Genomic DNA, 27,598 nt, shown 5'->3' with positions numbered 1-27,598 from the left:
TGATTGGTCATTGAAGATCATTTAGGTCATTGAAGATCACTCCAAACCTCCAAAGACTGTGAGCTCTATTCCCAAGCAGACATCACAGTTCCCATCTGCACATTGCACAAAGCTACTCTTAATCTTACTTAAAGTTATTCCAAAGCTCTAATTGGAAATCTCTTTAAATATCTATCCTTAGATCACTTTTTTCACTGTATGTATTTGCAAAGCTTCTTTGCGTACTGAGAAACACAAAATTGCAGTCTTAAAATTAAACTATTTTTAAACATTACAGAGCATTTTACAGTAGTCTGAATAGATTACGGAGTTCTACGGAGTTACGGAGTTGAGAAGCTAAGCCAGATGAATTCAACCCAGCTAGTGTACCTGAAAATAGGTTATATTAGGCCTTGTTCACTATGTGCTCTCTTTTTATGAATGTCCCAGCGACCACAGAAAAAGACCAAAGTGTAAACTCATAATCCATCAAGAAATAATCGTTACATTGTGCTACTTTGAGACATTCAACTAAGAAAGTTCAGTCAGACCCGTTATGTGAAATATAAAATATTGGCTTTAATATTAAATAACCTCATATTTAGTACTGTCTATTATCTTAAGCATAAGATCTAATAAAAGGTTGTAAATGTATCATTTTAGGATATGAATAAGGGGGCATTGGCACTATCCTGATACCCCAGCCCTGCTCTTAATCTCAGTCGTGTTTTTTGCTTATGAGAATGTTGCCTCCATGTTTCACAAAGCATCTTTATCTGTTTTCTTTGCTAGATATTAATTTTTCCCTTTTTGTTTTTTCCAGGTTCTCCAGCTGTCACGCTACATTTGCTCAACTTTGTAAAAAGAGAGTATCTCTGAACTTCAGTGCCTTAGCCAGCTCTAACATCCAAATGCTATTTGTCTGTTATTGAATTAGCTATTCCTAAGGAAATAAGGACTTGTGCTGACGGCTTGTCCTTCATGCTAAAGCTTGTGGGAGAAAACGGCTCCTCTGTTCCCTGAAACTTGGATGGGTGACCCATGACAATGTAATTGATAGGGGGCTTGAATTCTCACTTTCCAAAGCAGCTGCAAGCAGGATATCAACTTGAGCCCTGGCATAGACAAAAACACACACACAAAAAAGAAATCTGCTGCCTGCAGTCACTGGAGGACTTTAGTGCTCCTCTACAGTCATGCAGTCTTCAGAGGAGTTGTTCAACAGGAAACTGAAGACCTTGAATGGGAGCATGGGGCCTCCAATGACCAACCCACAGGGGAAGCCTGAGGGGGGAGGAAAAGCCAATGGCACACCTGCCATGCCCAAAATGGGCGTGCGTGCCAGGGTGTCAGACTGGCCTCCAAAAAAGGAGATCTGGGACAGCCGAGGTGGACCAAACTATGAGAGTGTTATTATGGCCTTCCAGAATGGGCAGCTGGACCAAAGTGTAGAAACCTCAAAAATGAGTGAAAAACCTGTGGAACTGGAGCTTGATCTTCATGACACAAAATATTCACTGAGTGACCTTTTGAGTCGATCCCCTTTAAAGGGACTTCATCCTATACGGCAGCGAAGTAACAGTGATGTGACCATCAGTGATATAGATGCTGAAGATATAATGGACCAAAATGCTGTCAACCCAAACACTGGTGCCTCCTTGCATAGGGAGTATGGCAGTACTTCGTCTATTGACCGACAAGGTCTAGGTGGGGATGGATTCTTTACATTGTTAAAGGGTTACAGAGTAGATATGTTGGACCATCGGAGTGCTCCTCCAACTGGTTTTCCAGAGCTTTTGCGTTGTGATGCTGGTCTCTCACCTAGCCTACAAACAGCAGCTCAGATAGCCCGTGGAGAAATTGTTCATATCTCAGGCTATGACTATGTAAACAGCTCCCTTCTTTACAGCCGAGAGAGAGAGAAGTCCTTCATGCGACGGCTCAAGTCGGAGTCATCCGAAACGTCTCTCTTTCGAAAGCTGAGAACTATTAAGAGCGAACATGATGGTCTCAGGCTGTCCACAGAACAGGAAGACAGACGGTCTCTCAGCTTTCAAAAATGCTTTGCACACTATGATGTCCAGAGTATTCTCTTTAGTGTCAGTGAAGCAGTTGCAAACCGAGCCAGCCTTGGTCAGAGAAAGAACACCACCACTGGCGCCTCAGCCGCTTCGCAGTATCAAGTCCCAGGAAGTGGTGCAGTAAGTGGACATGTCTGCAGCCCCGCACCTATGTTTGAGTCTCCACTGGGCAGCCATGAAGACCTAAACCCTAAAGAGAACCTAGATGCTGACGAGGGGGATGGGAAGAGCAATGGGCTAGTATTGAGCTGCCCACATTTCCGCAATGAGATTGGTGGTGAGGGTGAGAGAAGGATTTCTCTCTCCAGGACCAACAATGCCACCTACAGTGGTGGAGGGGAAAATTGTTCCTTTGAATCTTCATTAAGCTCTCACTGCACCAATGCTGGTGTGTCTGTGCTGGAAGTACCACGGGAAAGCCAGCCTATTCATCGTGAAAAAGTCAAGAGATACATCATTGAGCACATTGATTTAGGAGCATATTATTACCACAAGTATTTCTATGGGAAAGGTAAGCCATGTCAATGTTTATTTAATGTACATGTAAAAAATGGGAACCTCATTAGTTAGTGATTAGAATTAATTATTCCCAAATTGTATGTGTGTCATTCAGGCATGTACTGTAAATGCTTGCACAATAGCGGTCTTTGTTAGTAAATTTGTTTGTTAATGTGTGTGTGTGGGGGGGTGGGCTGTGTTTCATGCAAGAAGAATGTTTTCATTCCTGTCTAAATGCTGTGATTTATGCTGTGAGATAAGGAAGGGGATGTGTAAGCAGCTGTGCAGTGGTTGCCCCTTTGGAGGGGTGATTCTGTCCTGGCTGGCCAAGATTAGCTCTTAGAACTCTAGTTCAGTCTATAGTCTCACCACCTTTCACTAAAAGACATTCGCCTCAAGAACCGAAGTGTGGTATACCTTCTGAGCTCAGTGTGTTTGAATGGCCATGCATATGCCCTGAGATGCAGTTGCTTTATGTCTGAGTGTAGGAATCCTCATTTCCTGTGCTTCTGTATTGAGAAATGCTGTGTATGGGTGAAATCACAGCAGTGCCTCCTCTACATCTGATATTTACATACTCTTGCGAAATGAGCCCTGATCAAATGATGATAAATCATGTTGGTGAGCTTAGGAAATAGATGAGATGTTGCCTGCAGAGGCAGTTTAGCAAGGGGAGGGGGGGGGGGGGTGTTTCTGTGAATGTCTTTTTGGACAAGCACATGGTACATGACTTGCAGAGGGAATGACTGGCTGTTTATTGTTTATACAGGTGGTTTATTGTATATTATGGCTGTTTATTTAGGTAATTTTTACCTTCACAGCATGCCTACTCTTATTGATGTCATCTTTTAGTATGGCCTCTCTTAAATGTATGCTGTATGTATGTATGCTGTGGTAAAGAAAAGAGACAGGACCCATGTGCCCCAGGTCATTTTACTGACATTCTGATAATGCTTTATGCTTAAGTTAAACACTGTTGTTTTTAATTTCTCACTTGATTTAAAAAATGTACCGTAATTATAAAATAAGCTCCTTCTTGTTTAGAGTTGTGGAATCCTTGTTAGGCAACTGACATGTTATGTATTTACAGATTATAGTTACTGTACTGGAACTTCTTTTCTGTTTTAGAACCCATTTTGGACAACAGTAAACAGCTAACATAATCTGCAAGTAAAATGAGGAATAAATGCTGCTCAGTGCATTATTCTCGGCTCTCTTCATCAGGTGCCCTAGGTTTAGAGCAGTCATAGTGAATACATCTACTAATGAGACACCAACATGTTTTTCTCACTTCAGAAGAAACCAGGTCTATGTTTGGGCTCTAAAAATACATTTTCACTAGAAATCTTTTTTTTCTAATTAGATTTTGTGTAATCTATACTCTGCAGATGTTTAATCAGCAATAACCTTTGTTTTGATTACTGTTGCACTAGTTTTGTAAATGTGGACCTGCCCTGTCCATAGTCCACATATGGCCTACATTTGGCAACTGGTGCTGAAGAGCTATAAATGAATGTGGAATGATTTTGTTTTTAGGGATGAATCATTTGCAATTTCATGAAAATGAATTTCTAAAATAATTTCAAATATGGCTACCTGAAAACCTGAGGTGAAAGAATCATATCACATGCAATTTAGTCTCATTTAATTTAATTCCTCCACTTATTTATCAACATTTTACCAAATTTGTCATGCCGAGTCCCAGTACTGAATGAAAAACTGTACTAGCTACAAAAGCCATCTTTGTTTTAATTTGAGGAATTCACAAAACTTTATTCTGCAGACTATTTAAATGATTTTTTTGTAATTGTTTGCTTTGTGATGTCATGCACATAATGTCCTGAAATGAAGCAGAATGTCCCCAAACACACATTTGTTCTCATTTCCCCACCTTTCCTTATTTCATTTCCTATCTTTTGGGAATATTTAAACAAACAACTAGGAGGAGAAATGAGGGGAGAAAATGAGGAGACAAGGAAGCTTTAGGAAGCATTCAATTATCTCCTAAATCACATTCCATTTAAACACAATGAAACAAGTATACAATAAAGCTTTTATAATTAGATGGTTCTATAGCTTACATCTATAGTTTCCATACAATACCCACCAGTATTCAATTTGGTGAACATAAATCCTAACTGTTATAGATCCTAACTGCTAAGATATTTGTGCAAAAGGATTGGGCCATGCCAACTTGTGTGAAGCCAACGTATGTGTCTGCATATGCGTCAACATGTATCTTCCCAGCCATTCCTTTTCCAAGCATAACTCCCAAGCATGCACCCTCAACCTGCCAGTGGAATTCCAGCCACTTAGCTCAACTATGACCTTAAACCAGAACCAAACAACATGGAAAAGAAAAGCAAAAGTGGTAGTGAAGAGTGCTGGGGGCCAGAACATTAAAGCAAACTCTCCTTTCAAACACTAGGTTTCACACATTGTTGTCAGTGCAGGAAAATGTCCATAGATCAGTTTGCTGTTGTGCAGTTAACCTTTTATTTGAACAAACTGCTCACACGGACAGCCTAAGGGAGCCAGAGAAATACTACTGGTGTACATGAAGAATGTCTGCTTATATTTCCTCTCTCCTTCATTTGTTCTCCTCTTCACTTTGTCTGATAACTTGCAGACCACCAGAACTACTTTGGGGTAGATGAGAACCTTGGCCCTGTGGCTGTGAGTGTGCGAAGAGAGAAGCTTGAAGATGGGAAAGAGAAAGATGGATCACCATATAATTATCGTGTTGTCTTTAGGACCAGCCAGGTACAGCACCAAATATTCATTCACAGGTCACGTGTCGTGGCCGAGGAATCACTGATTACCAGTGTTGGGAACGTTACTTTAAAAAAGTAATTATAGTTACTCACTACTTGTTCAAAAAAGTAACTGAGTTAGTAACAGAATTACTCTATAATAAAAGTAACTCGTTACCAGGGAAAGTAACTATTTGCATTACAGTAAAAAAAAAAGTTATATGCCAATGAATAAGGATTTTTTGAAAAAGCAGTTTTCACAGTCAGTTGAAATGAGTAGATCATAAAGGTGTTTAACTTTTGACATTTATTGCACATCAACAGACCAGTGCAGGATAAAATCCTTTAAAATCCCAAATCTTTGGAAAAAAAAGAAGCAAAAGTAAACAGTTACACTATATACAGTACAGTGCATTTACATCTATCAAATTAAATTAAATTCTCTCAACCTGAGACAACTGGTTTGTTCACAAAAGAAGTAAACTTAACAATTAAACCTCTATTCTTAATTAAATAAATCAAATACCCAGTCTGTTAGACATTCAGGAACTTCAAGTATTTTCTTAAATAATGTTTATATCGCCACCTTGAAAATGATAATTTTTCTTCGGCTTGCTCCTGACTCGCCATTTCTGCCTCTTCTCCGTTTGTGTCGTGTGCTTCGGCTTGGGTGTAAAAACACTGGCTCTGATTGGCTACCATAACACTGCCTTAGCCAATCGCTTACTGACTTGTTAAGTTAAACAGGTGTTACACCGAGAACTGTGACCTATCGAGATCTGTTACTCCTCACTAGCCTGGGCAGCAGTCCGCTCGCATTACTGTTAGTATATCAATATATAGTAACGCACCGCTTTTAATGACCAGTAACGTCAACGGCGTTGTAACGACGGGAAAAGTAATTAATTATATTATCCCGTTACTGACAAAATGACGTCGCAACACTGCTGATTACTAATAATCTTTATTTACTTTTTAAATGTTATTTTATACTGTTTTTTTGTCAAATGTCATCAAATGGAAGAGTTCAGAAAACACATCCAGCACACAGCCTTCCTCTTCTCTTCTAATCTCCAAAGCTGAGTTGAAGCTTTGTTACCCACAGACTAATACAGTGATTTACAGTCATCAGAATGGTAGTGGAATGGAAAAGAGTTAAGTAAGCATTAACCTTGAGAAGGTTTCGTGGAGATGTAAATGCTTTAGTGTGCAGTCTGTGGTTACCCCCCCCCCCCCCCCCCCCAATACGTTTGTGTGCAAAACAAACACACTTATCTCTGGTAACCCTGAATGCCATTTTTCTTCTTTTCGGTTATTTATGTTTCCATGGGATGAGCATCAGAAATATTGGTTTGAATATTAGGTCAGCATACAGGCTTTGGTCTGAATAGCACCTTGGTCGGCAAGACCAAATTACCCCAATCATTACTGACCTAGAGCTCCTTCTCAAATAGCCAAAAATAAATAAATAAATAAAAACTTTCCATGTTTTACTGTCATAGAGTCATTTTTGTGGAATGAAACATATCCAGGGTTAAAATACCTATACATTTTAGCACATGTTGTAGTTATAATCAAACTACTATTGTTTGATAGTATTACTTTACAATTTAGTTTCTCTCCTTCCTTCTCTCTGTCTCTCTCTCTCTCTCTTTCTTCCTGTGTCTGTCTGTCCCTCACCATTCTATTACACACTTGCCCTCTTATTCTGTCTCTCTATAGTTGACTACCCTACGAGGGGCAATTCTGGAGGATGCAGTGCCCTCCACGGCCAGGCACGGCACCGCCCGCGGCCTGCCTCTGAAGGAGGTTCTGGAGTATGTGGTTCCTGAGCTCAACATCCAGTGCCTGCGCCTGGCCATCAGCTCTCCCAGAGTCACTGAACAGCTCCTCAAACTGGACGAACAGGGGGTATGTCTTAGATTTGCTGCATCTTCTCTCATCTCTATGTGACTTAGAAACTTTGCAAGCTGTACTTACAGGTTCCCCATGTTGTGCATTGAAAGAAAAAGACAGTTAATCTTATTTGACTCTTTCACCATTGACTAATTAAACAGTAGAACAATATTAATTGATGAAACCAAACTGAAGTAGGACGAATTGCTGCAGCTGCACAAAATCCACCATGTTCTCACATTATATGAACTGCGAGTACAGACACAGGACTGAAAGATAAAATGTGTTTCAATTTGTATTTTCCTGACAGTTCTTTGAGCATCTGATTTAGATCTCAAAAACAAAAGGGCAGAGTTATATTTCTGGTCAAAGTCAGTGGTGCCTGTCAACACTTGTTATGCTTCGCTAGCCTTGCAGTGACTGTAGAAGCACAGCCAATATCATGCTAAAGGTGAATCAATAAAAGCCCCTGTCTCTCATCGATTTCTTTCCATCCCTCTTTGCCATCAAAAGGACATTTGAATGAGGATTGAGTCATATATCTGAAAGGCCATATTAATTCATAGATGGTGGTTTCTGATTTCATCTGCAGTATAATTGGTATTTTCATCATTGGCCTTTAAGCAGATTGTTTATCAGTGTTATGCCTCATCTTGTCTCGTATGTCCTAAGTAGAAAGCACTGGGAATGATCTCCTAAGTGAGCACTAGTGGCAGATGTGTTGGGGACAGTGGTGCCTATTTGACTATCAAAGGATCTGCTATTTGTAAGCATAATTGTTTGGTAATGGAGTAGCTTCAAGAATTTTTTTTTTTCATGTAACCATGAATATGACTGATTGTTACAAAGATTTGTTACTAAGACTCATGCAAGCAACTCCTGTGTGTCATCATGTTTCCTGCCAAGGGATAACAGTATGACCCTTTTAACAAGAGAAACTAAGAGTGAAGAAATTTTCATCAGTCTCCATTTTGCACTCAGCAAAGCAGAGGTGGGACCAAGTCAGTGTTTTGCAAGTCTCAAGTAAGTCCAAGTCTTTATCCTCAAGTCCCGAGTCAAGTCTCAAGCAAAGACAGTCAACTCAAGTCAAGTCTCGAGTCAAGACAGGCAACCGTCAAGTCAAGTCCCAAGTCTGAAACTTGGAATTGCAAGTCTTTTCGAGTCTTTTTTTTTTTTACAGGCACCAACGCTTTACGAATGCTACGCTGATGCATTTCTTTACTCGTTTTGGCTCGGTGTCCACCAGCCAAAAGATGACAGATCATTTACATTTTATCTTCTCTTAATTACATAAATGTACTTAAACAAGAATGTTTCGTTTTCATTTTACAAGAAAATAGCAAGCTTCATCGTAAGCAAGATGCTGTCATTACGAATGGTTATTCTAAACATTTGGATAAAATGTTTAAATATAGACTAATAAAAGGTTAGGGTTATTTTTTCATTGTTTTCTGTTATTGTGGGGTCACGGTGTAGGCTACTATTGTTACCTGGAGATGTTTCCAGTAACATTTTGTGTGTTTAAAAAAAAGAGTTGTTCACACAAAACACTTCATCAACTCCTTGCAGTGGCTACAGCTATGTGCACAGGTGTTTGTATTGACCTAATCAATACAATGGGTCTTATGTGTCTTGTACTTCTGAGCAGGACAGGAGAGAAAAAATATGGATTGTTTGGATGGCAGTAGTGGAAGGATGGAAGTAGTGGCACTTTAGTATGGCAGTCGATACAGATGGAGAAACTGTCCTTGTTCCGACAGTCTCTCTTCTCTCTCTCTATCTCCTTTCATGTCCTCTATATCTGTGAGTCTGAAGGTCATACCAGGTTGCGGTCACGCTGTCCTTACAGCTCTAAGTAGAGAAAAGAAAGGAAGAACATGCTCTGTGATCCACTCTCGTTCTGTGTATAAACATTTGTGCGCATCTGTACGCATCTGCAGCCATGTGTTCAGAGCTTCATTTTTTAGATTTGTGCTCAACGTATGATACAGTTTTGTGCAGACAGTTACCAAGATGGAAACATCTACATTTTCAAGGTTTCAGGAGAACCTTGTCTGTTAAGACTTTTTGTGTAACTAATGGGCTGATCTTGCAGCTGTTTGGTCCATCTTCTCTGCACTGCATTATCTTAGCATGAGAAGACACTGCTGGAGTCAGTGACTCCTCCGTAATCCAAGACTGTTTGCAGGGTTTCTGCAGAGACAGGTCACCATGACGACAACTGTTGCTCCATGCTGTGTACACCTGGCTCATGTGAGAGAGAGATGAGTTTGACTCTGGAGCTCAGCAGCTAGAGCACGCTGGGCACCCTGTTTCCTGCATATTAGTCATACACTGGAGGCCCCTACCTGGGGAAACTTGCATAATGGGTCAATTTACTAATGTAATAATGGATCGGCATAATGGATCAGTTTACTCCATGTATACGTGTGTGTGTGTGTGTGTGTGTGTGTGTGTGTATAAATATATATATATATATATATATATATATATATATATATATATATATATATATATATATATATATATAGTGGCAGGGTTTGTACGGTCATGAAAAACCTGGAAAAGTTATGGAATTTGAAAATAGCAATTTCCAGGCCTGGATAAGTTTTGGAAAAACTAAAAATACTCAAATGTTTTGGAAAAGTCATGGAAATTTGCTTGACACAATAAATATATGTCGTTCCGATAACCGGAAGAAAAAATAAACATATATAATATAGCCATGTTTTTTTCTTTGTGCGGACCACTAACGTAACTTCACAGGTTAGTTCGCTGCGTTAGCGTTGGACTCCAAGCGGAGCTGTAGATTGTACTTTGATGACGTGTAAATCAGCGTAATGCTGGTAAATGCCGATTCAACTATGGCTGCTTCAGTTGGACAAATACAAGCTATGGCTTGAGAAAGACAAGGACACGGGGCATGCAAAATGTGCACTGTGTGGTTAACCAACTGGTTAACGTTGGGGTTAGAGACTGAAAAGTCCGACGCAAAGCAGTTTTCGTCGTTAAGCGCGAACCTAGATTTAGACACGCCTTGATCGTAAACACAGAATAGAAAAAAACTAACAATGTTCTCGTGCGTACAGCGTGAGAAAGAGCGACCGCGTTGCCGAGATGGGCTGCGGTGGAGGCTGCGCTGCTTCAGCTTATCGTACACAACACTACACAACACAACACTCCACTACACTCCACAGTGCTGCCACTGCACCTCCATGCACCGCGCGAAATTAAGAAAAGTCGGTCGTAACTCCGTCCGTCGTTAACCAGACCCGTCGGTAAAAGGGAACTCACCGGCTTTTAGCCCGGATACGGCTTATAGCTACAACATTTCCATTAAAAAAAACTTAGATGTGGCTTATATTGATATTGAAAATACGGTAAATGTTTATTTTTTCAATTAAACCATGTGTCTTTTCATTAATTGATGATATACTGTGGAATTTTAGCCTGGATTTTTTCTTATTTTTCATGTCTACACATATGTTTAGAGAATGTACAGTCATTGAAATTTGTCTGAAAGTCATGGAAAAGTCATGGAAAAGTCATGGAAATTAGTTGTCAAAAAAGTGTATGAACCCTGAGTGGGGAAAATAAGTATTTAGTCAGTCACCAATTGTGCAAGTTCTCCCACTTAAAAAGATGAGAGAGGCCTGTAATTGACATCATAGGTAGACCTCAACTATGAGAGACAAAATGTGAAAAAAATTTGAGAAAATCATTTTGTCTGACTTTTAAAGAATTTATTTGCAAATAATGGTGGAAAATAAGTATTTGGTCACCTACAAACAAGCAAGATTTCTGGCTGTCACAGACCTGTAACTTCTTTTTTAAGAGGCTCCTCTTTCCCCCACTCATTACCTGTATTAATGGCACCTGTTTGAAGTCGTTAACAGTATAAAAGACACCTGCCCACAACCTCAAACAGTCACACTCCAAACTCCACTATGGTGAAGACAAAAGAGCTGTCGGAGGACACCAGAAACCGAATTGTAGACCTGCACCAGGCTGGGAAGATTGAATCTGCAATAGGCAAGCAGCTTGGTGTGAAGAAATCTACTGTGGGAGCAATAATCAGAAAATGGAAGACCTACAAGACCACTACTAATCTCCCTCGATCTGGGGCTCCACGCAAGATCTCAAGATGATCACAAGAACAGTGAGGAAAAATCCCAGAACCACAAGGGGGGGATCTAGTGAATGACCTGCAGAAAGCTGGGACCAACGTTACAACGTCTACCATCAGCAACACACTACGACGCCAGGGACTCAGATCTTGCAGTGCCAGACGTGTCCCCCTGCTTAAGCCAGTCCATATCCAGGCACATCTGAAGTTTGCTAGAGAGCATTTGGATGTTCCAGAAGAGTATTGGTAGAATGTCATATGGTCAGATGAAACCAAAGTAGAACTATTTGGTAAAAACACAACTCGTCATGTTTGGAGGACAGTGAATGCTGAGTTGCATCCAAAGAACACCATACCAACTGTGAAGCATGGGGGTGGCAACATCATGCTTTGGGGCTGTTTCTCTGCAAAGGGACCAGGACGACTAGTCCGTGTACATGAAAGAATGAATGGGGCCATGTATTGTGAGATTTTGGGTGCAAACCTCCTTCCATCAGCAAGGGCAATGAAGATTAAATGTGGCTGGGTCTTTCAGCATGACAATGATCCCAAGCACACTGCCAGGGCAACAAAGGAGTAGCTTTGTAAGAAACATTTCAAAGTCCTGGAGTGGCCTAGCCAGTCTCCCGATCTCAACCCCATCGAAAACCTTTGGAGGGAGTTAAAAGTCCATGTTGCCCGCCGACAGCCCCAAAACATCATTGCTCTAGAGGAGATCTGCATGGAGGAATGGGCCAACATACCAGCAACAGTGTGTGCCAACCTTGTGAAGACTTACAGAAAACGTTTGACCTCTGTCATTGCCAACAGAGGATATACAACAAAGTATTGAGATGAACTTTTGTTATTGACCAAATACTTATTTTCCAATTATTTGCAAATAAATTCTTTAAAAGTCAGACAAAATGATTTTCTCAATTTTTTTTTCACATTTTGTCTCTCATAGTTGAGGTCTACCTATGATGTCAATTACCGGCCTCTCTCATCTTTTTAAGTGGGAGAACTTGCACAATTGGTGACTGACTAAATACTTATTTTCCCCACTGTATATATATACAGTTAAGGTCAAAATTATTAGCTAAGAACTAAGAACTTTTACTAACTAAGAAAATTATTAGCTAAGAACTAAGAGCCCCTAAGAACTTTTAACTATTTCCCTAAAATACTGGCAATTCTTTGCAATATACATAAAATTTCATATAGTAAATTATTAATCCATGATATAGGCCTGTTCTGGTACACTTTGGAATGTAAAATAAATACTAAATATTTCTTTATGAAACAAATGGTTGAAAACTGAGATGGTCAAAATTATTAGCCCCCATGTGATTTTGTGTTTTCAAAGCCAATTAACTGGGTTTCCAACCACAACAGACCAATCAATTAGGTTTGAAAACATACCTGAGCAATCAATTAGCACTTAACCTTATTTAAGTGACTCCAAGAAGCAGAGTTAGTATTACTTGACTGCTTGAATAAAAGGGATACTCTAGGGCTGCTCTATAATTGTTGTAGGAAGCAATATCATCATGCCAAAAAGAAGAGAAATCAGTCTGGACCTCAGACAGAAGATAGTGGACCTTCATTTTCAGGGGGAAGGATATACTGCCATTTCCAACGTTTCTTGGTTTCTAGAACAGCTGTGCGTTGCATCATCGCAAAGCACAAAGAAACAAAGTCTGTTAAAAATAAACATGGCCGTGGTCGAAAACGCAAGATTTCTAATACTTTGCAGCGAAAAATAATCAGAGATGTCAACAAGAATCCACGGACCTCTGCAAAGATGATTGTTGCTAAACTTGCTTCTTCTGGACTTGATGTTTCACGCAAGACTGTTGTGAGGGCTCTTCTTCGTGGTGGACTTCGTGGTCATCGTCCAAGAAAACCCCATTGCTCTCACAGCGGCACATCAAAGCCAGAATGAACTTTGCCAGAGACAATCTGAAACATAAGGGTGAATTTTGGAAGTCTGTCCTTTGGTCTGATGAAACCAAACTTGAGCTGTTTGGGCATATGGATGCTGCTTTTGTTTGGCGTAGGAAGGGTGAGGCCTTCAACCCTAAAAATACTGTCCCCACAGTGAAACATGCTGGTGGAAGCATAATGCTGTAGGGCTGCTTTGGTGCTTCAGGGACAGGAAACCTTGTTCGGGTGCATGGGACCATGAAAAAAGAGGATTATGTTTTGAAGAACAACATCAGGTCATCTGCTGTCAGTCTAGGGTTAGGTCGTCGCTGGGTCTTCCAACAAGACAATGACCCAAAGTACACATCGAAGTTGGTCAAAACCTTTTTGAAAGACAACAAAATCAACGTTCTGGAGTGGCCCCCTCAGAGCCCTGATCTCAATCCTATTGAGAATCTGTGGAGGCAGCTCAAGGTTCGGGTCCATGCTCGGAGACCAAGCAATTTGCATGATCTTGAACAAATTGCCAAGGAAGAATGGGCTAAAATCCCTCAGGAGACATGTGCCAAATTGGTTAGAAATTACCGGAAAAGATTGTTGTCAGTTTTGAATCACAAAGGCTACACTATTGACTATTAGTTGTCAGAGGGCTAATAATTTTGACCACTGCATTTTTTGCTTTTTTCTTGTTTCAGTGAAGCAAATAAATAAAAATGTTTATTTGACTTTATGCAGATGTTGTCTTTGTTCTTGTGGACACACAGAAACTATAAAGACTCAAGGTTACGGCCCATGTCATTGGAAGGATAAGAGTTTTATATGATTTCATAAGGGGGCTAATAATTTTGATCTTAACTGTGTATATATATATATATATATATATATATATATATATATATATATATATATATATATATATATTAGTGTGTGTGTGTGTGTGTGTGTGTGTGTGTGACTTGGTTTAGCTTGGTGAAAAAAGATCAACTGTTGGAGAAATTATTAGAAAATGGAAGCAGCTAAACATGACTGTCAAATTACCTTGGACTGGGGCTCCATACAAGATCTCACCTTGTGGTGTAGCAATGATTCTAAGAAAGTTGAGCTGGTCAATGACCTGAAGAGAGCTGGCATCACTGTTTCCAATGTTACTGTGGGGAATACACCAAGACATCATAGTTTAAAGTCATACATGGCACAGACGGTTCCCCTGCTTAAATCAGCACATGTCCAGGCCTGTCTTAAGTTTGCCCATGACCATTTGGATGACCCAGAGGGGTCATGGGAGAAAGTTCTGTAGACGGATGAGACCAAAATAGAACTCGCCTTGTTTTAAGGACAGAATAATGTGTACCATCCCAAAACACCATCCCTACTGTGAAGCATGGGGGTGGAAACATTATGTTTTGGGGGTGTTTTTCTGCACATGGGACAGGACAACTGCACTGGTGACTACACACGACCGGGGCCATGTATTGCGAGACTTTGGGGAACAACCTCCTTCCCCCAGTTAGAGCATTAAAGATGGGTCGTAGCTGGCTCTTTCAACATGACAATGACCCAAAGCACACAGCCAGAATAACCAAGGAGTGGCTCCATAAGAAGAATATCAAGGTTCTGGAGTGGCCTTGACAGTCTCCAGAACTAAACCCTATAGAAAATCTTTATAGGGAGCTCAAACTCTATGTTTCTCAGAAACAGCCCAGAAACCTGGCTGATCTGGACCAAAATCCCTGCTGCAATGTGTGCAAACCTGGTAAAAAAAACTACAGGAAACACCTGACCTCTGTAATTGCAAACAGGCTATTGTATGAAATATTAACATTGATTTTCACATGTGTTCAAATACTTCTCTTGAATGATCTGCTCTATCCAAATAACTAAAATTTGTACCTTGACTTTTCTAAAAATTAATTTAAAAAACTAAATCTTCCTGGACACCTCCTACAGGTGAATTTGAGGCATTACATTTTTATATTAATTCCTGTGAAAGAGAAATTTGTAACATAAAATTTAACAAACCTACTAGAAAACTTAATCTACCTGTTGTGTGTGATGAAATGAGACAGAGAAGACACTAAATTTATCTCAATCCATGTCACTTCACTGAAGAGTACAGCAACTTGTAGAGAGCTCGAACATACGGGGCGCAGTGGCGGCTGGTGCAAAAAAAATTTAGGGGGGTGCAAAAAAATGAAAAACAAATAAAGCAGTCTTGGTGCCCTTTATTTATTTGAACATGAATTTTGCCCTCCTTTCCTTCTGTCTTGCAAATTTCTCTATTACATTTGTATTAAATTCAGTCATCTCTGTGACTAGTCTTTTCTCCATTGACAACATGGCCAATGCATTCAGTCTGTCCTGGGACATTGAGTTTCTCAAAAAAAAAGTGCCGTTTGCATTTATCTGAAAGATGTTTTAAGTCTCGTACCCCGGTCCTTGTCCACAATTTTTCTGTGCCAGGACTTTGAAAAAGCAAACATGGGAAGCAGTAAAAGGCATTGCTTACATCACATCCAGCTAGCCAGCTCCGTTTGTCATAGGAAGAGCTGGAAAAGGCTCGGGTGTAAGCTCGTCCTCGATCACTCGCGTTCTGCCGAATTTGTAAATTTGGTTGATCCGGGCCAAGCTCCTTTATCCTTTTTTTTTCTTCAATTGAACGCTGTGTGAAAGGATTTTTTTGCAAAGCTAAAACGGAATTTTCTCTCATTTTGTAAAAGATGCTGCTCCAACCTGTAGCTATTCAACGTGAACCGAGTTAACGAACCGCAGATGACTGACTGACACTACCAACAAGAGTGGGGGGTGTCTAACAAGAGTGGGAGTGTCCGTGGAAAATCTGAAACCGACCACTTAAACTGCAGCCTCACATCACATGCTTGGCAAAAGTTTACGCATCTACATTGACTCCCATTAGACCGGCGCCCCAACCAGGAAGTGTGCACAATGTAAGCAATTAAATACAATTATGTGTTTACTCCTTTAATAAATTCAAACGTGGCTATATTAGACACACAGTGTGACTAAATAATTTCCTCACTATCGCAATTTATAATGAACTCATTTTAATATCGGAACAATATTAAGGGGGCAGCGCCCCGTATTGACCATGTGTTCCAACAACATGAGATAAGAGAAGAAGGCTACACACTACAAAGTGAGCATGCTTATTGAGTGTGTAGTATTATCGGCTATTCTAAGAATTAAGAATTCTAAAGAATTTTAACAAAAGGAGTGACATTGTTTTTAAACCAGCTGATAAAGGTGGAGCTGTTGTCTGGAGAAAATACTTTTATAAGAAGGAAGCAATCAGCCAGCTTTCTGACACCCCTTTTTATAGGCAAAACAACTCTTGATATCAATCCACAAATATTGTCTATAATATAAATAAATAAATAAATATTTGTCAATAAATATTGTCAAAATTCTGCATGCAATCTTAGTGTAGATAATCTTTGTTGCAGCTGTTTCTATCTTCTACCAGAAATGCATAAGGAAATTATCCTGGACGTCTCATTGTATCTGCCTATTCTTGCCCTACAAAAATTATATCCCAGTTTCCTGATGATATTTTCTACCTATTGTTCAATTCTTATGTACATATGTTAAAGACTCATCAGACTTTCTACAAATCCTTGAATGCCTGTAAGGTCAAATGTTACCTGCCAACTCCTTGTTTTTTTCATTCGATATTAAGAGTCTGTACACAGTCATCCAGAGCCGGAGTGGCTAATCGAGAGATTCGGGAGGATTCCCGATGGGCTGGCTCATGTCAATCTCTAGTTTGGGCCGATTGGGATGGAAAAATAATTTTGGGCCGGATTTGCGCATGAAACTCCCGTGCTAAAAAAGTGGCCCACTCCGGCCATGCAGTCATCCCTAATGAAAATGGTTTGAGAGGTTTACAACATTTTCTTGATGCAAGATCCAACAAAAACTCTCCTACAGAGATTCTCTTAAGCCTGGCTGAACTTGTGTTGAACCTGAACTGCACAAATAAGAGGAGTCAGTATGGGTGCTAAAATGGGACCATGTTATGCCAACCTCTTTGTTGGATTTGTTGAGAGCAATACACTGGATTTGTGCACTTACAATTATATTGATGACATTTCTTTTGTATTGCAAACGAAGAAAGGACATGGGGGAGTTAAAAGCTCCATAGTTTGATGGCCTGAGGAAGTTCTGTCTTGAGGTCCTTTTCAAAGACCTCTGACCCTTTGATCCTAAGGACCACTCCAGTCCCTCCTTTGCCATTCATAGGCTCCAAGATTAGACATTAACTGTTTAGTATAACTGGATTGTCTTTACAGACCATGGCAATGTTATGGATTTACAAAATTGTGTTAACAAAATAATTTAGGTACAACATGATTCCTCAGACCAGCAATGCTTTGTTTGTACTGTCAAGTATATTTTTGTTTCTTGTTGAGTTTTAAGTATATGTAATATTGCCTTTTTGATTAACTTATTTGTTTTAATGGCAAGAATGTGCCCTGTTCCTTTACCCAGAGCATGGTTTATCTGGAGCTTGCTGGTGGCCATAATACCTACCCAGTGAGCAGGTTTGCTTTGGACATGATGTGGGCCAAATAAACAGCTGGACTCTGTCCCACATTAGAAAGTGAATTACTGCACAGCCAGATTTGTGCTGTAACACAACCAATCCTCCAGTAGGAGGGAGCCAAATTACACAAACCTATGCTGCCTGCATATAGGCCCTGTGTGGAAAACACATGCACAGCTGAGTTCTGTTCACATCCAGCTCTGAGCTGCCACACATGGCTGATGGGTGTTGTTACAGACTTCAGTCAAAATATTACAAAGCCTACAATGCTCCAGATTTCAACCTACCTCAGCCCACAGTAAGGTAAAAGCACAAATTGTCTTTTTGACAATATATTTTGAAATGACATTTGCAAGACAAACTTTTATGCTCTTGTGAACACTGGCTGTCCAGAGGGATGGTGGGGGTGTCAATATTATCAATTATAATATTGATTATTATCAGTGTTTCTTTATGATATATTGTCATAATTAGTTCAATATCTCCCAGCCCTTTTAAGCCTCCACAATTATCCACGCCCCATTCCCTCTCTCTATCACTCCATCGCTCTCTCTCTCACCTTTTCAGTCTAGTGATGCTACAAAATAGTAATAGAGTTAGGTCACGAATACATTCTTGGGAAATAATCGCTAATCTGTAATGGGTTACATTTAAAGTAAACCTACCAACCCTGGTTTTGTGTGACTTTCATCTGTCCTTCCTGGAGTATTTGTTAGACATAATATTGTTCATTTTTTCAGTTATAAAAACTGCTGTGTTAGACTCAATTGATAAAGTTCAGAACGATTGAAAATATTTTCATATGCTGTTTTATTTTTATTATTTTGTTTAATTTTTTATGGAATTTGTGATCAAATTAATATCTATCTAGTTTACTCTATTTTTATATGAAATATTAAACCTTTTGATCTCATGGCTCCGCAATAAACATTTGTTTTTAATAGTTTTTATACATGTTTTAAAGTAGATGGGATTTTGTGTGTGTGTGTGTGTGTGTGTGTGTGTGTGTGTGTGTGTGTGTGTGTGTGTGTGTGTGTGTGTGTGTGTGTGTGTGTGTGTGTGTCTGCGTGCGTGCTGTGCACCTTTTGGCTTGTCTTGCAGCTAAGCTTCCAGCACAAGGTGGGTGTGTTGTACTGTAAAGCGGGTCAGAGCACAGAGGAGGAGATGTACAATAATGAGAGTGCGGGGCCGGCGCTGGATGAGTTCCTGGATCTGCTGGGCCAGAGAGTGCGACTGAAGGGTTTCACCAAGTACAGAGCACAGCTGGATAATAAGAGTATGTGCATTGGCTCAAGAAAAGCTCACTGAAAATGTTTAATATATTAATATATGTTTATATATGCTATATTGCCAAAAGTGTTTGCTCACCCATCCAAATGATCAGAATCAGGTGTTCCAATCACCTCCATGGCCACAGGTGTATAAAATTAAGCACCTAGACATGCAGACTGTTTTTGCAAACATTTATGAAAGAATGGGTCAGCTCTGGAGCTCAGTGAATTCCAGCATGGAACTGTGATAGGATGCCACCTGTACAACATATCCAGTCGTGAAATTTCCTCGCTCCTAAATATTCCACAGTCAACTGTCAGCTGTATTATAAGATAACGGAAGTGTTTGGGTACAACAGCAATCAGCCACGAAACGGTATGCCACGTAAACTAATGGAGTGGGTTCAGTGGATGCTAAAGCACATGGTGTGAAGAGGTCGGCAACTTTCTGCAGAGTTAATCACTATAGACATCCAAACAGTATGTGGCCTTCAGATTAGCTCTAGAAAGCTTCAGTGCGCAGAGAGCTTCATGGAATGGGTTTCCATGGTCGAGCAGCTGCTTCCAAGCCATACATCACCAAGTGCAATGCAAAGTGTCGGCTGCTGTGGTGTAAAGCATGCCGCCACTGGACTCTAGAGCAGTGAAGGCGTGTTCTCTGGAGAGACGAATTGTGTTTCTCCTTTTGGCAATCTGATGGACGAGTCTAGGTTTGGAGGTTGCCAGGAGAACGGTACTTGTCTGATTGCATTGTGTCAAGTATAAAGTTTGGTGGAGGGGAAAGTGTGGTGTGGGGTTGTTTTTCAGGAGCTAGGCTTGGCCCCTTAGTTCCAGTGAAAGGAACTCTGAATGCTTCAGCATACCAAGACATTTTGGACAATTCCATGCTCCCAACTTTGTGGGAACAGTTTGGAGCTGGCCCCTTCCTCTTCCAACATGACTGCACCAGTGCAAAAAGCAAGGTCCATAAAGACATGGATGGCAGAGTCTGATGTGGATGAATTTGATTGGCCTGCATAGAGTCCTGACCTCAACCCAATAGAACACCTTTGGGATGAATTAGAGTGGAGACTGAGTGGAGTGGAGACCATGATTGGAGGTGATGGTGCATGCAGGGGTGGGAGATGATTGCTGTCACCACAGCTTGCTTCTGATGAAGCCGGGTGCTGTCCAGTGATCCTTGACTTGTCATTTATTCTTTTTAATGAAGATCACTGGACAGTAAATTTTTGTGTGTAAGCGTGTGTGTTTGTGTGTGCCATTAATTACCGGTAATTAAAATGATCTATGTCCAGTTTTTATTCTGTTTGTTCATCTTCGCTGGTTCTCTGTAGTCAGGTTCCACCATGTTTGTTTTGTGGATTGCCTGATTCAGCCCCATTTGTCTCCTGCCATTACAGCGGACTCCACTGGAACCCACTCCCTTTACACTACCTACAAGGACTATGAGCTGATGTTTCATGTGTCTACTCTCCTTCCCTACACAGCGAACAACAGACAGCAGGTCAGGGTTCTTCTGTTTAAGCTCAAAATGGACATTTTAAACAAAGGTCAGATTTTAGCTGGATTGTCCTAGCTAAATATGTTGTTTGCTTAACTATGTATCGCTGTTCTTTTTACTTTTCTGGAAAAAGTTGCATCAGATGTTGTAGTGGTTCTAAATGATCTACCGGTGTACTTATTTATTGTTAGCTCCTTTGGTGTAGCTGTATTTGCTGGCATAAACACACAAACAAACCAACAAATAAATAGGTAGAAGGCAGCCTCATAAATCAGCCAGGAGCTCTCTAGATCCCAGGCATGTGGCCTACTTTCCTGTCAGAAAGTTCTAGTTAAAAACAGAAGAGGGCTGATTAGATGGTTTGTGTTCTTTTTTATTAATATTTATTTATTTTTAATGGGTCATTGTTGTCATTCATTTAGTGATGGTAAATTTGCAAGATTAGAGGTATTTTTCTTTCTTCTCCCTGTAAATTTCATTTGCTAACTTATTGCTAACTGAATTAGTACACACTAAATCTTTTCCAAGCAAAGCTCACCTCTTGTCTCTTCATCCATCCTGTTTCACCCATAATTCTGTTTGTTTCTGGCCCACATGGATGCACAAAAAAGAGCTGGACACCCCCATCAGCCCCAAGTTCTGTGCTAATTATGCCCTCATCATCATACACAACAATGTGCATGCAGGGTTGCCAACTCTGTGTGTCTAGTTTATTTACCTCTGATCCACATCTATGATTCAATGAGTTACTAGTTCGCTCTGGCGCCAACCACTGGCGATCGATCGATCGCGATATAATACTTAATTTATGTCCATTTTACACCCAGCTCTGTAACAATTCACGTTGCCCCCCCCCCAAGATCAACAACTTACGTTCATCTTGGGTATTTGTTTTTTGTCTAATTTGGTTAAAAGACTAGACATGCTATACATCCTGTTACTAAAGTCCTTGTGCCATGTTACCCATGTCCTTGCTTATTGTTTAAATGTTATATATATATATATATATATATAATCATAATTTGTGTGCGTGTACATTTTGATGTTTCTTTGTGCCAGGGCTGAACAATATACAATCCTTACTGTAATACCAGCCTTTGGAGTACTCAAAAGCTATTATCTTAAACCAACCTCAAATGTTCAGATAGGTGTTCTGATTCTGATTTTGATGGGTCAGTGACTGGCAATATTCTGTGAGTATAAGCCTTGAAAAACCTTGTATTTCCATGGTCATAATATTGGCCATGTAACTGAATTGTGGTGTTTTTTTTGTCCATGTTGTTCAACCCTATCCTGACAAATTTTCCTGCCCCATCATTTCATAGAAATATTTTACATTTTGTTTTGTACATCCAGAAGGGAAGAAAAAAGTCCATGACCCATACTCAGCACTGAGGGCTTCTGAATCATTTTAACACAAACTTGCAAACTTGCATGCTGTTTTTCATTTTGATAATTTTTTGCTTTCTCTGTCTCCTTCCAGCTGCTCAGAAAAAGACATATAGGAAATGACATTGTCACCATCGTGTTTCAGGAACCAGGAGCCCTCCCCTTCACCCCTAAAAACATTCGTTCCCACTTTCAGCATGTTTTTGTTACTGTCAAAGTTCACAACCCCTGCACTGAAAGTGTCTGCTACAGGTATGTTAACTACAACGAAACTATCTTTAGTAAATAAACCTGTCTGTCCTTGAGGGATTTTTGAATTTTAGCTGCACATTTTAGACAAGTATTTGATTTTGATGTTTGACTTCTTTTATTGACCTCACTGAAGGAGACAAACCACTGCAGAGTTTAAGTGGCTAGCCCCTACATTTTGTAAATGAGTAGCATCCTATATTTATATATAATTTTATGGCTAATTCAGAGGTGGAATCATTGTTTCATCGTTCTAGATTTACAAACATTTGCTGAGGTGATGATTTCTCTACTTGGGTAGTTGATAATGGTACTAACAAAATAGCAAAACAAGTGATGTTTATCACTTTAAAATCTTCATTAACCTTTTATGAGATTACACCTTTATTTCTACATCCTTTGCAGTGTGGCAGTATCCAGGTCAAAAGATGTGCCTCCATTTGGTCCTCCCATTCCTAAAGGGGTGACCTTTCCAAAGTCAGCTGTTTTCAGGGACTTCCTACTAGCCAAGGTAATCAATGGCGAAAATGCAGCACACAAGTCTGAGAAGTTCCGAGCCATGGCAACTCGCACACGCCAAGAGTACCTTAAAGACCTAGCAGAAAACTTTACGAGCACAGCCACTGTGGACTCAGCTGTGAAGTTCAGCTTCATCACGCTGGGTGCAAAGAAGAAGGAACGAGCCAAGCCGCGAAAGGATGCCCATGTACACAGTGTAGGAGCTATAACATGGAGCGTGGTGGCACGGGACTTTGGCCTGTCAGCAGATGTCGAGTGTCTGCTTGGCATCTCCAATGAATTCATTGTACTCGTTGAAGTGGAGTCCAAGAATGTGGTCTTCAACTGCTCCTGCAGGGATGTGATTGGGTGGACATCCAGTGTTATGAGCATCAAGATCTTCTATGAACGTGGTGAATGTGTCATGTTTTCAGCGCAGGAGAATTGTGGAGAGGACATCAGGGAAATCGTCCAGCGGCTTGAGGTGAGCACCTCCTTGTACCTTCAGCACAGCAATGAACAAGTACGTGCAAGAATGAATTAGTAGGTGCAGAAACTGTCCTTAATCATGAGTTCACTGTGGAAACTGGGGTAAATACTTTCATTTTGATATCTCTTCTCTCTCTCTCTCTCTCTCTCTCTCTCTCTCTATATATATATATATATATATATATATATATATATATATATATATATTATATATATGATACAGTCTGATTAAAACAGTATAGCCTTTGATTAAGAAAAAAAAATATATATATATATATATATATTTTTTTTTTTTCTTAATCAAAGGCTATACTGTTTTAATCAGACTGTATCAAAACACTCTAGTGCTTTTCCTCTCTAGAGAGAAATAATTTGGCTCTTTTATCTTGGATAAAGATCTAATCATTCTCTCACAGCCAATTCAACTGGGAGTTTTTTCTGACTTAGTCCCAGGGGCTTGTTTAAGCAGAAAGTAGAGGTTGTAATTAAGGATTAGCTTCATATCTCTTGCGGGTATGTTCAGTGTGACTGTCATAGCTGCAACCTGTGAACTTCTTGGAGAGCAACTAAATCACATCAGTGCTTTCTAATTTGTTCTCTATAAACATCTGAATGTTTTGTAAGCTTCTTAAAATATTTTCTCTGAAGGATCAAATGGCATGAACATCTGAGATGTTTGACCTGGACTAGTGTAATAATATACCTGTGCTCTTGATCTTTCTTGCCAGAAGATTTTATTTCTGTAGCCTGCTGATGAATGAAAATTTTCTGTGTCAGCATTTTAAAAAGTATTTTCTATATCTAAGCAAGCTTTTATTTATTCTTCTCCTTCTGCCATTTATTTCTCTGAGTTTTCTATTTGGTGTTTCCCAAATGACATCTTACTTTACAGCAGTCCAAAATCCTTGTTTAGTTTTTTTTTTTTTTTTTTTGCTGTTTTTTAGAGCAGGCATTTTGGAAGTTTGGAATTCGCAGTTTGGAAGTTGAAAAGGGTGACCTACACAAATCGTGTAGATCCGATGACTTTTTTTTTTTTTTTGGGGGGGGGGGGGGGGGTCAGGAGATATTTTATATATATATATGTAGCAGACTGTATTCTGTTTAGGAAAACTGACAGGGGGGAGTTAACAATGCTTTTTGTCCCCTGGGGGTTGCACTAGTTTTGGAGGAGAATTCTGGGAGAGCGCCTGTGAGCGGGAAGAGAGATTTTTAAGTAAAGAGTGGAAGACTGTTTTGCATTACTGTCTCTGTCATTATTTCTCCAAGTAATACCGCTCGGTTACATTGGTGGCAGCGGTGGGTTATTGTTAAGCGAAGTCATTCGTGATTTATATGCAGTAGTCGTTTTATTTAATAGGGCAATCTGTTCAGTATAAGCGAATTAACTTCAGTCGCCTGGCGGTTAGCGTGGTAGAGCTAAAGCTAGCGGGTTCGCAGACAGTCATAAAAAAAAACAAACAAAAAAAAAACGAACATGTGGTTCAAGGAAGAAGAGGACAATGAACCAGGGCTTTGTCATAGGTATGACAGAAACTATCCTACTACAGGAGTGAGGATTGACTTGCCTCCTCCATTCTCCAGCGAGGACGACAAGCAGAGCTTCTCATGTTTGGTCTGACAGTTTGAAGTGGCCGTTCACGCTCTGGTGGAAGGGAGCAGAGAGACAGCGCTGCAGCTAGAACTGGTGAGACTTCTACCAATGCGACTGAGCAAAGCAGCATTTTTGTTATGGGATAGCCTTCCCGCCACAGTACAGTCAGATTACAAGGCAATTAAAGAAAGACTTAAAGAGGCTTTTGGACATAAACAAGCCCTGGGCCGTTTTAGAGCAAACCTGGCTGCTCGTCCGCGGGCAGGGAATGAAAGTCTGGTGGTGTATGCAGCCGAAATCAGTCGGCTGGTAGGAGAAGCGTTTCCAGACTATGGGAAAAATGCAACCAGAGAGGAAAAATTTTGCCGGTTCCTCGCGGGTCTGGACCCCGGACTGAGAGCAAAGTGTAACGAGCAAGGGGCGACAGACATGGAGGAGGCACTGCTCATTGCGGAACGGTGCGAGCATGCGAGAGAGGCTATCCGAATGGACTATATGGATCACGGAAGTACAGCAACTTATGCGATCGCTGGAGGAGGACCGGTAACTGCCGTCCAGCCCACCTCGGACCAGGGCGGACTACACAGGGCGTTGAGTAACTTAACGGAAGAGATGAGAGACATGAGAATGGAACTGAAAATGCTGACAGGGGAGAATCAGCGATGGAAAGAAAAGGCAAGGGGCAGCGTTGAGTGGCATCGACCCCGGCCACCTGGGAGGAGAGTAAGTCACTGTATGTGTGGGGGCACTGAATGTCAATCACAGGCACCGCATATGATGCAACGAGGCCGCTCACCCGACAGGAGCGGTACCATGTCCAAGCAGGACTGCAAACCACCTATGGAGTCTCAGTACTACAGCGAGTCTGCGTCAAACTGGTACCCAAGGCGGCGTAGCCCCAGCCCGGGGCAGTGCACCGTCAACTCGGAGGAGGTGACCAGGCAAAGAGGTGTGCATTTTGCTTCGCCACGCAGTGAGGGGCAGTTTCAGCATCAGGGAAACGGAATGTGACTGAGGTTGCGGCCCGAACATCAGTTATCCCCATGCAGGGCCCACCAAGGAATGAGGATGAGAATGACTTTGTCATGAACGATTTTGTAAGTCGAGGGGGGCGAACCAGTGTCGTATGTAAAAGGGGTAATTGAGGGCACAGTAGTCCCCATGTTAATAGACTCTGGGTCCAGCATATCACTAATTAGTGCCGAATTTCGCATGTCTGTCCCAGCACTCCACAGTCGCCCCCTTAAGAAACATTACGTAGCTGCCCGAGCAGTGAACGCACAGATGCTCGTCACCTTGGGCACTATTTCGATTATTTTCTGCCTAGGCTCTGACTCATGGCAACACACATTCCATGTGCTGAGAGAAACTACGCAAGCAGTGTTATTGGGCTGGGACTTTTTAGTGAAAAATCATGCTCTGCTAGACATTGCAAATGCTAGACTGCAGCTATGGGGTGCCACCATTCTCCTACTTACAGGAAAAGATCTAACCCCTGTGTGCTGTAATGTGTCTGTCTCCACTGCTATGGCATTCCCCTCTCTTAGTGAGGTGGTGGTGCCTGTTATCGTCAGCTCACCTGGCCCATCAGGAGCCTACTCAAAAGATTTTTTTGGCTATTTAGAGCCTAATATTCCAGACACATCAAACTTGGTGGTAGCTCACACAGTCACCACAGTCAAGAATGGGCTAACCTGTGCTCAGGTGTTAAACCCTACAAAGAATGACATTGTGTTACAGCCAGGGTCTCATTTGGGGGAATTCTACCCGGTGGATGAGTCTGATCCAGAGACACTGCCATTCTCTGATGTCAAAGGAATGGACAGAGTTACCTCAAATTCAGATTCAGCAGTTCCACCTGTGTCCTTAGAGGATGCCCCCATCTCATCATCACAGAAAACAGCTCTGTCTGCAGTACTGCTACAGTATAAAGACATCTGACAACACGTCAGATCGCAATACAGGCAAATATAGACTAGTCAAGCACCATATCAAAACAGGAAATCATCCCCCAATCAAGCAACGCGCGTATCGGACGTCGCCAGAAAAAAGAACGGAGATTGAAAGACAGGTAGCTGAATTGCTGGCAGATGGTGTAGTGGAGGAAAGTTGTAGCCCATGGGCCTCCCCAGTTGTGCTGGTGAAAAAAAAGTGTGGCAGATGGAGATTCTGTGTTGATTATAGGCGTCTGAACAGCGTGACCGTGAAAGGATTGTCACCCTCTGCCACGCATAGATGACACACTAGATGCCCTAGCAGGGGCCGCTTGGTTCAGCACTTTGGATTTTTCTAATGGGTATTGGCAAGTCAAAGTGGCAGAGGAAGACAGAGAGAAAACAGCCTTCATCACAGGGCGGGGCTTATACCAGGGGCGGTCGATGCCCATGGGATTATCTAACTCACCCGCCACCTTCCAAAGGATGATAGAGTTAGTGTTAAGGGGTCTACCTTGGAACATTTGCATGGTTTATTTAGATGACATATTGCTCTATAATGGCTCATTTGAAGAACATCTTGCAAGCCTAGAGGAAGTGTTTTCAAGAATCCAACAAGCAGGACTAAAACTAAACCCCTCAAAGTGCCAACTTGCCCGAAATCATGTGCTGTTCTTAGGTCATATGATCTCTTAGGATGGACTAAAACCAGACCCAAAGAACACAGATAAAGTCAAGAAATGGCCCACTCCACAGTCTCCATCTGAAGTAAGGGCATTCGTAGGTCTGTGCTCATACTACAGGCGTTTTGTGCAGAACTTTGCAAAACATGCAGCTCCTCTAAATCAGCTGATGGGTAAAAATGTGCCTTTCAAAT

At 41.0% G+C, this 27,598-nt stretch overlaps 1 protein-coding gene across 5 annotated transcripts in view; it reads left to right on the top strand.

The window, feature by feature from the left end:
- The window catches only part of LOC143476274 (signal-induced proliferation-associated 1-like protein 2), a 115,295-nt gene that overhangs the window by 32,793 nt on the left and 54,904 nt on the right, over positions 1-27,598 (top strand). For 4 of the 5 annotated variants that reach the window (XM_076974380.1, XM_076974379.1, XM_076974377.1 and 1 more), the window contains exons 2-8: positions 803-2,571; positions 5,188-5,321; positions 7,034-7,222; positions 18,901-19,075; positions 20,471-20,574; positions 22,055-22,212; positions 22,615-23,191. In XM_076974380.1, the coding sequence (XP_076830495.1) occupies positions 1,176-2,571; positions 5,188-5,321; positions 7,034-7,222; positions 18,901-19,075; positions 20,471-20,574; positions 22,055-22,212; positions 22,615-23,191 (2,733 nt within the window). In that variant the 5' untranslated portion in view covers positions 803-1,175. The remainder of the gene's footprint in view (positions 1-802; positions 2,572-5,187; positions 5,322-7,033; positions 7,223-18,900; positions 19,076-20,470; positions 20,575-22,054; positions 22,213-22,614; positions 23,192-27,598) is intronic. The other variant, XM_076974378.1, reaches the window with a different exon arrangement.

Source organism: Brachyhypopomus gauderio, chromosome 15, assembly GCF_052324685.1.
Source record: "Brachyhypopomus gauderio isolate BG-103 chromosome 15, BGAUD_0.2, whole genome shotgun sequence".
NCBI classification, from domain to species: domain Eukaryota; kingdom Metazoa; phylum Chordata; class Actinopteri; order Gymnotiformes; family Hypopomidae; genus Brachyhypopomus; species Brachyhypopomus gauderio.
The sequence above is the reverse complement of the archived record's forward strand: the minus strand, read 5'-3'. Positions and strand labels throughout refer to the sequence as shown.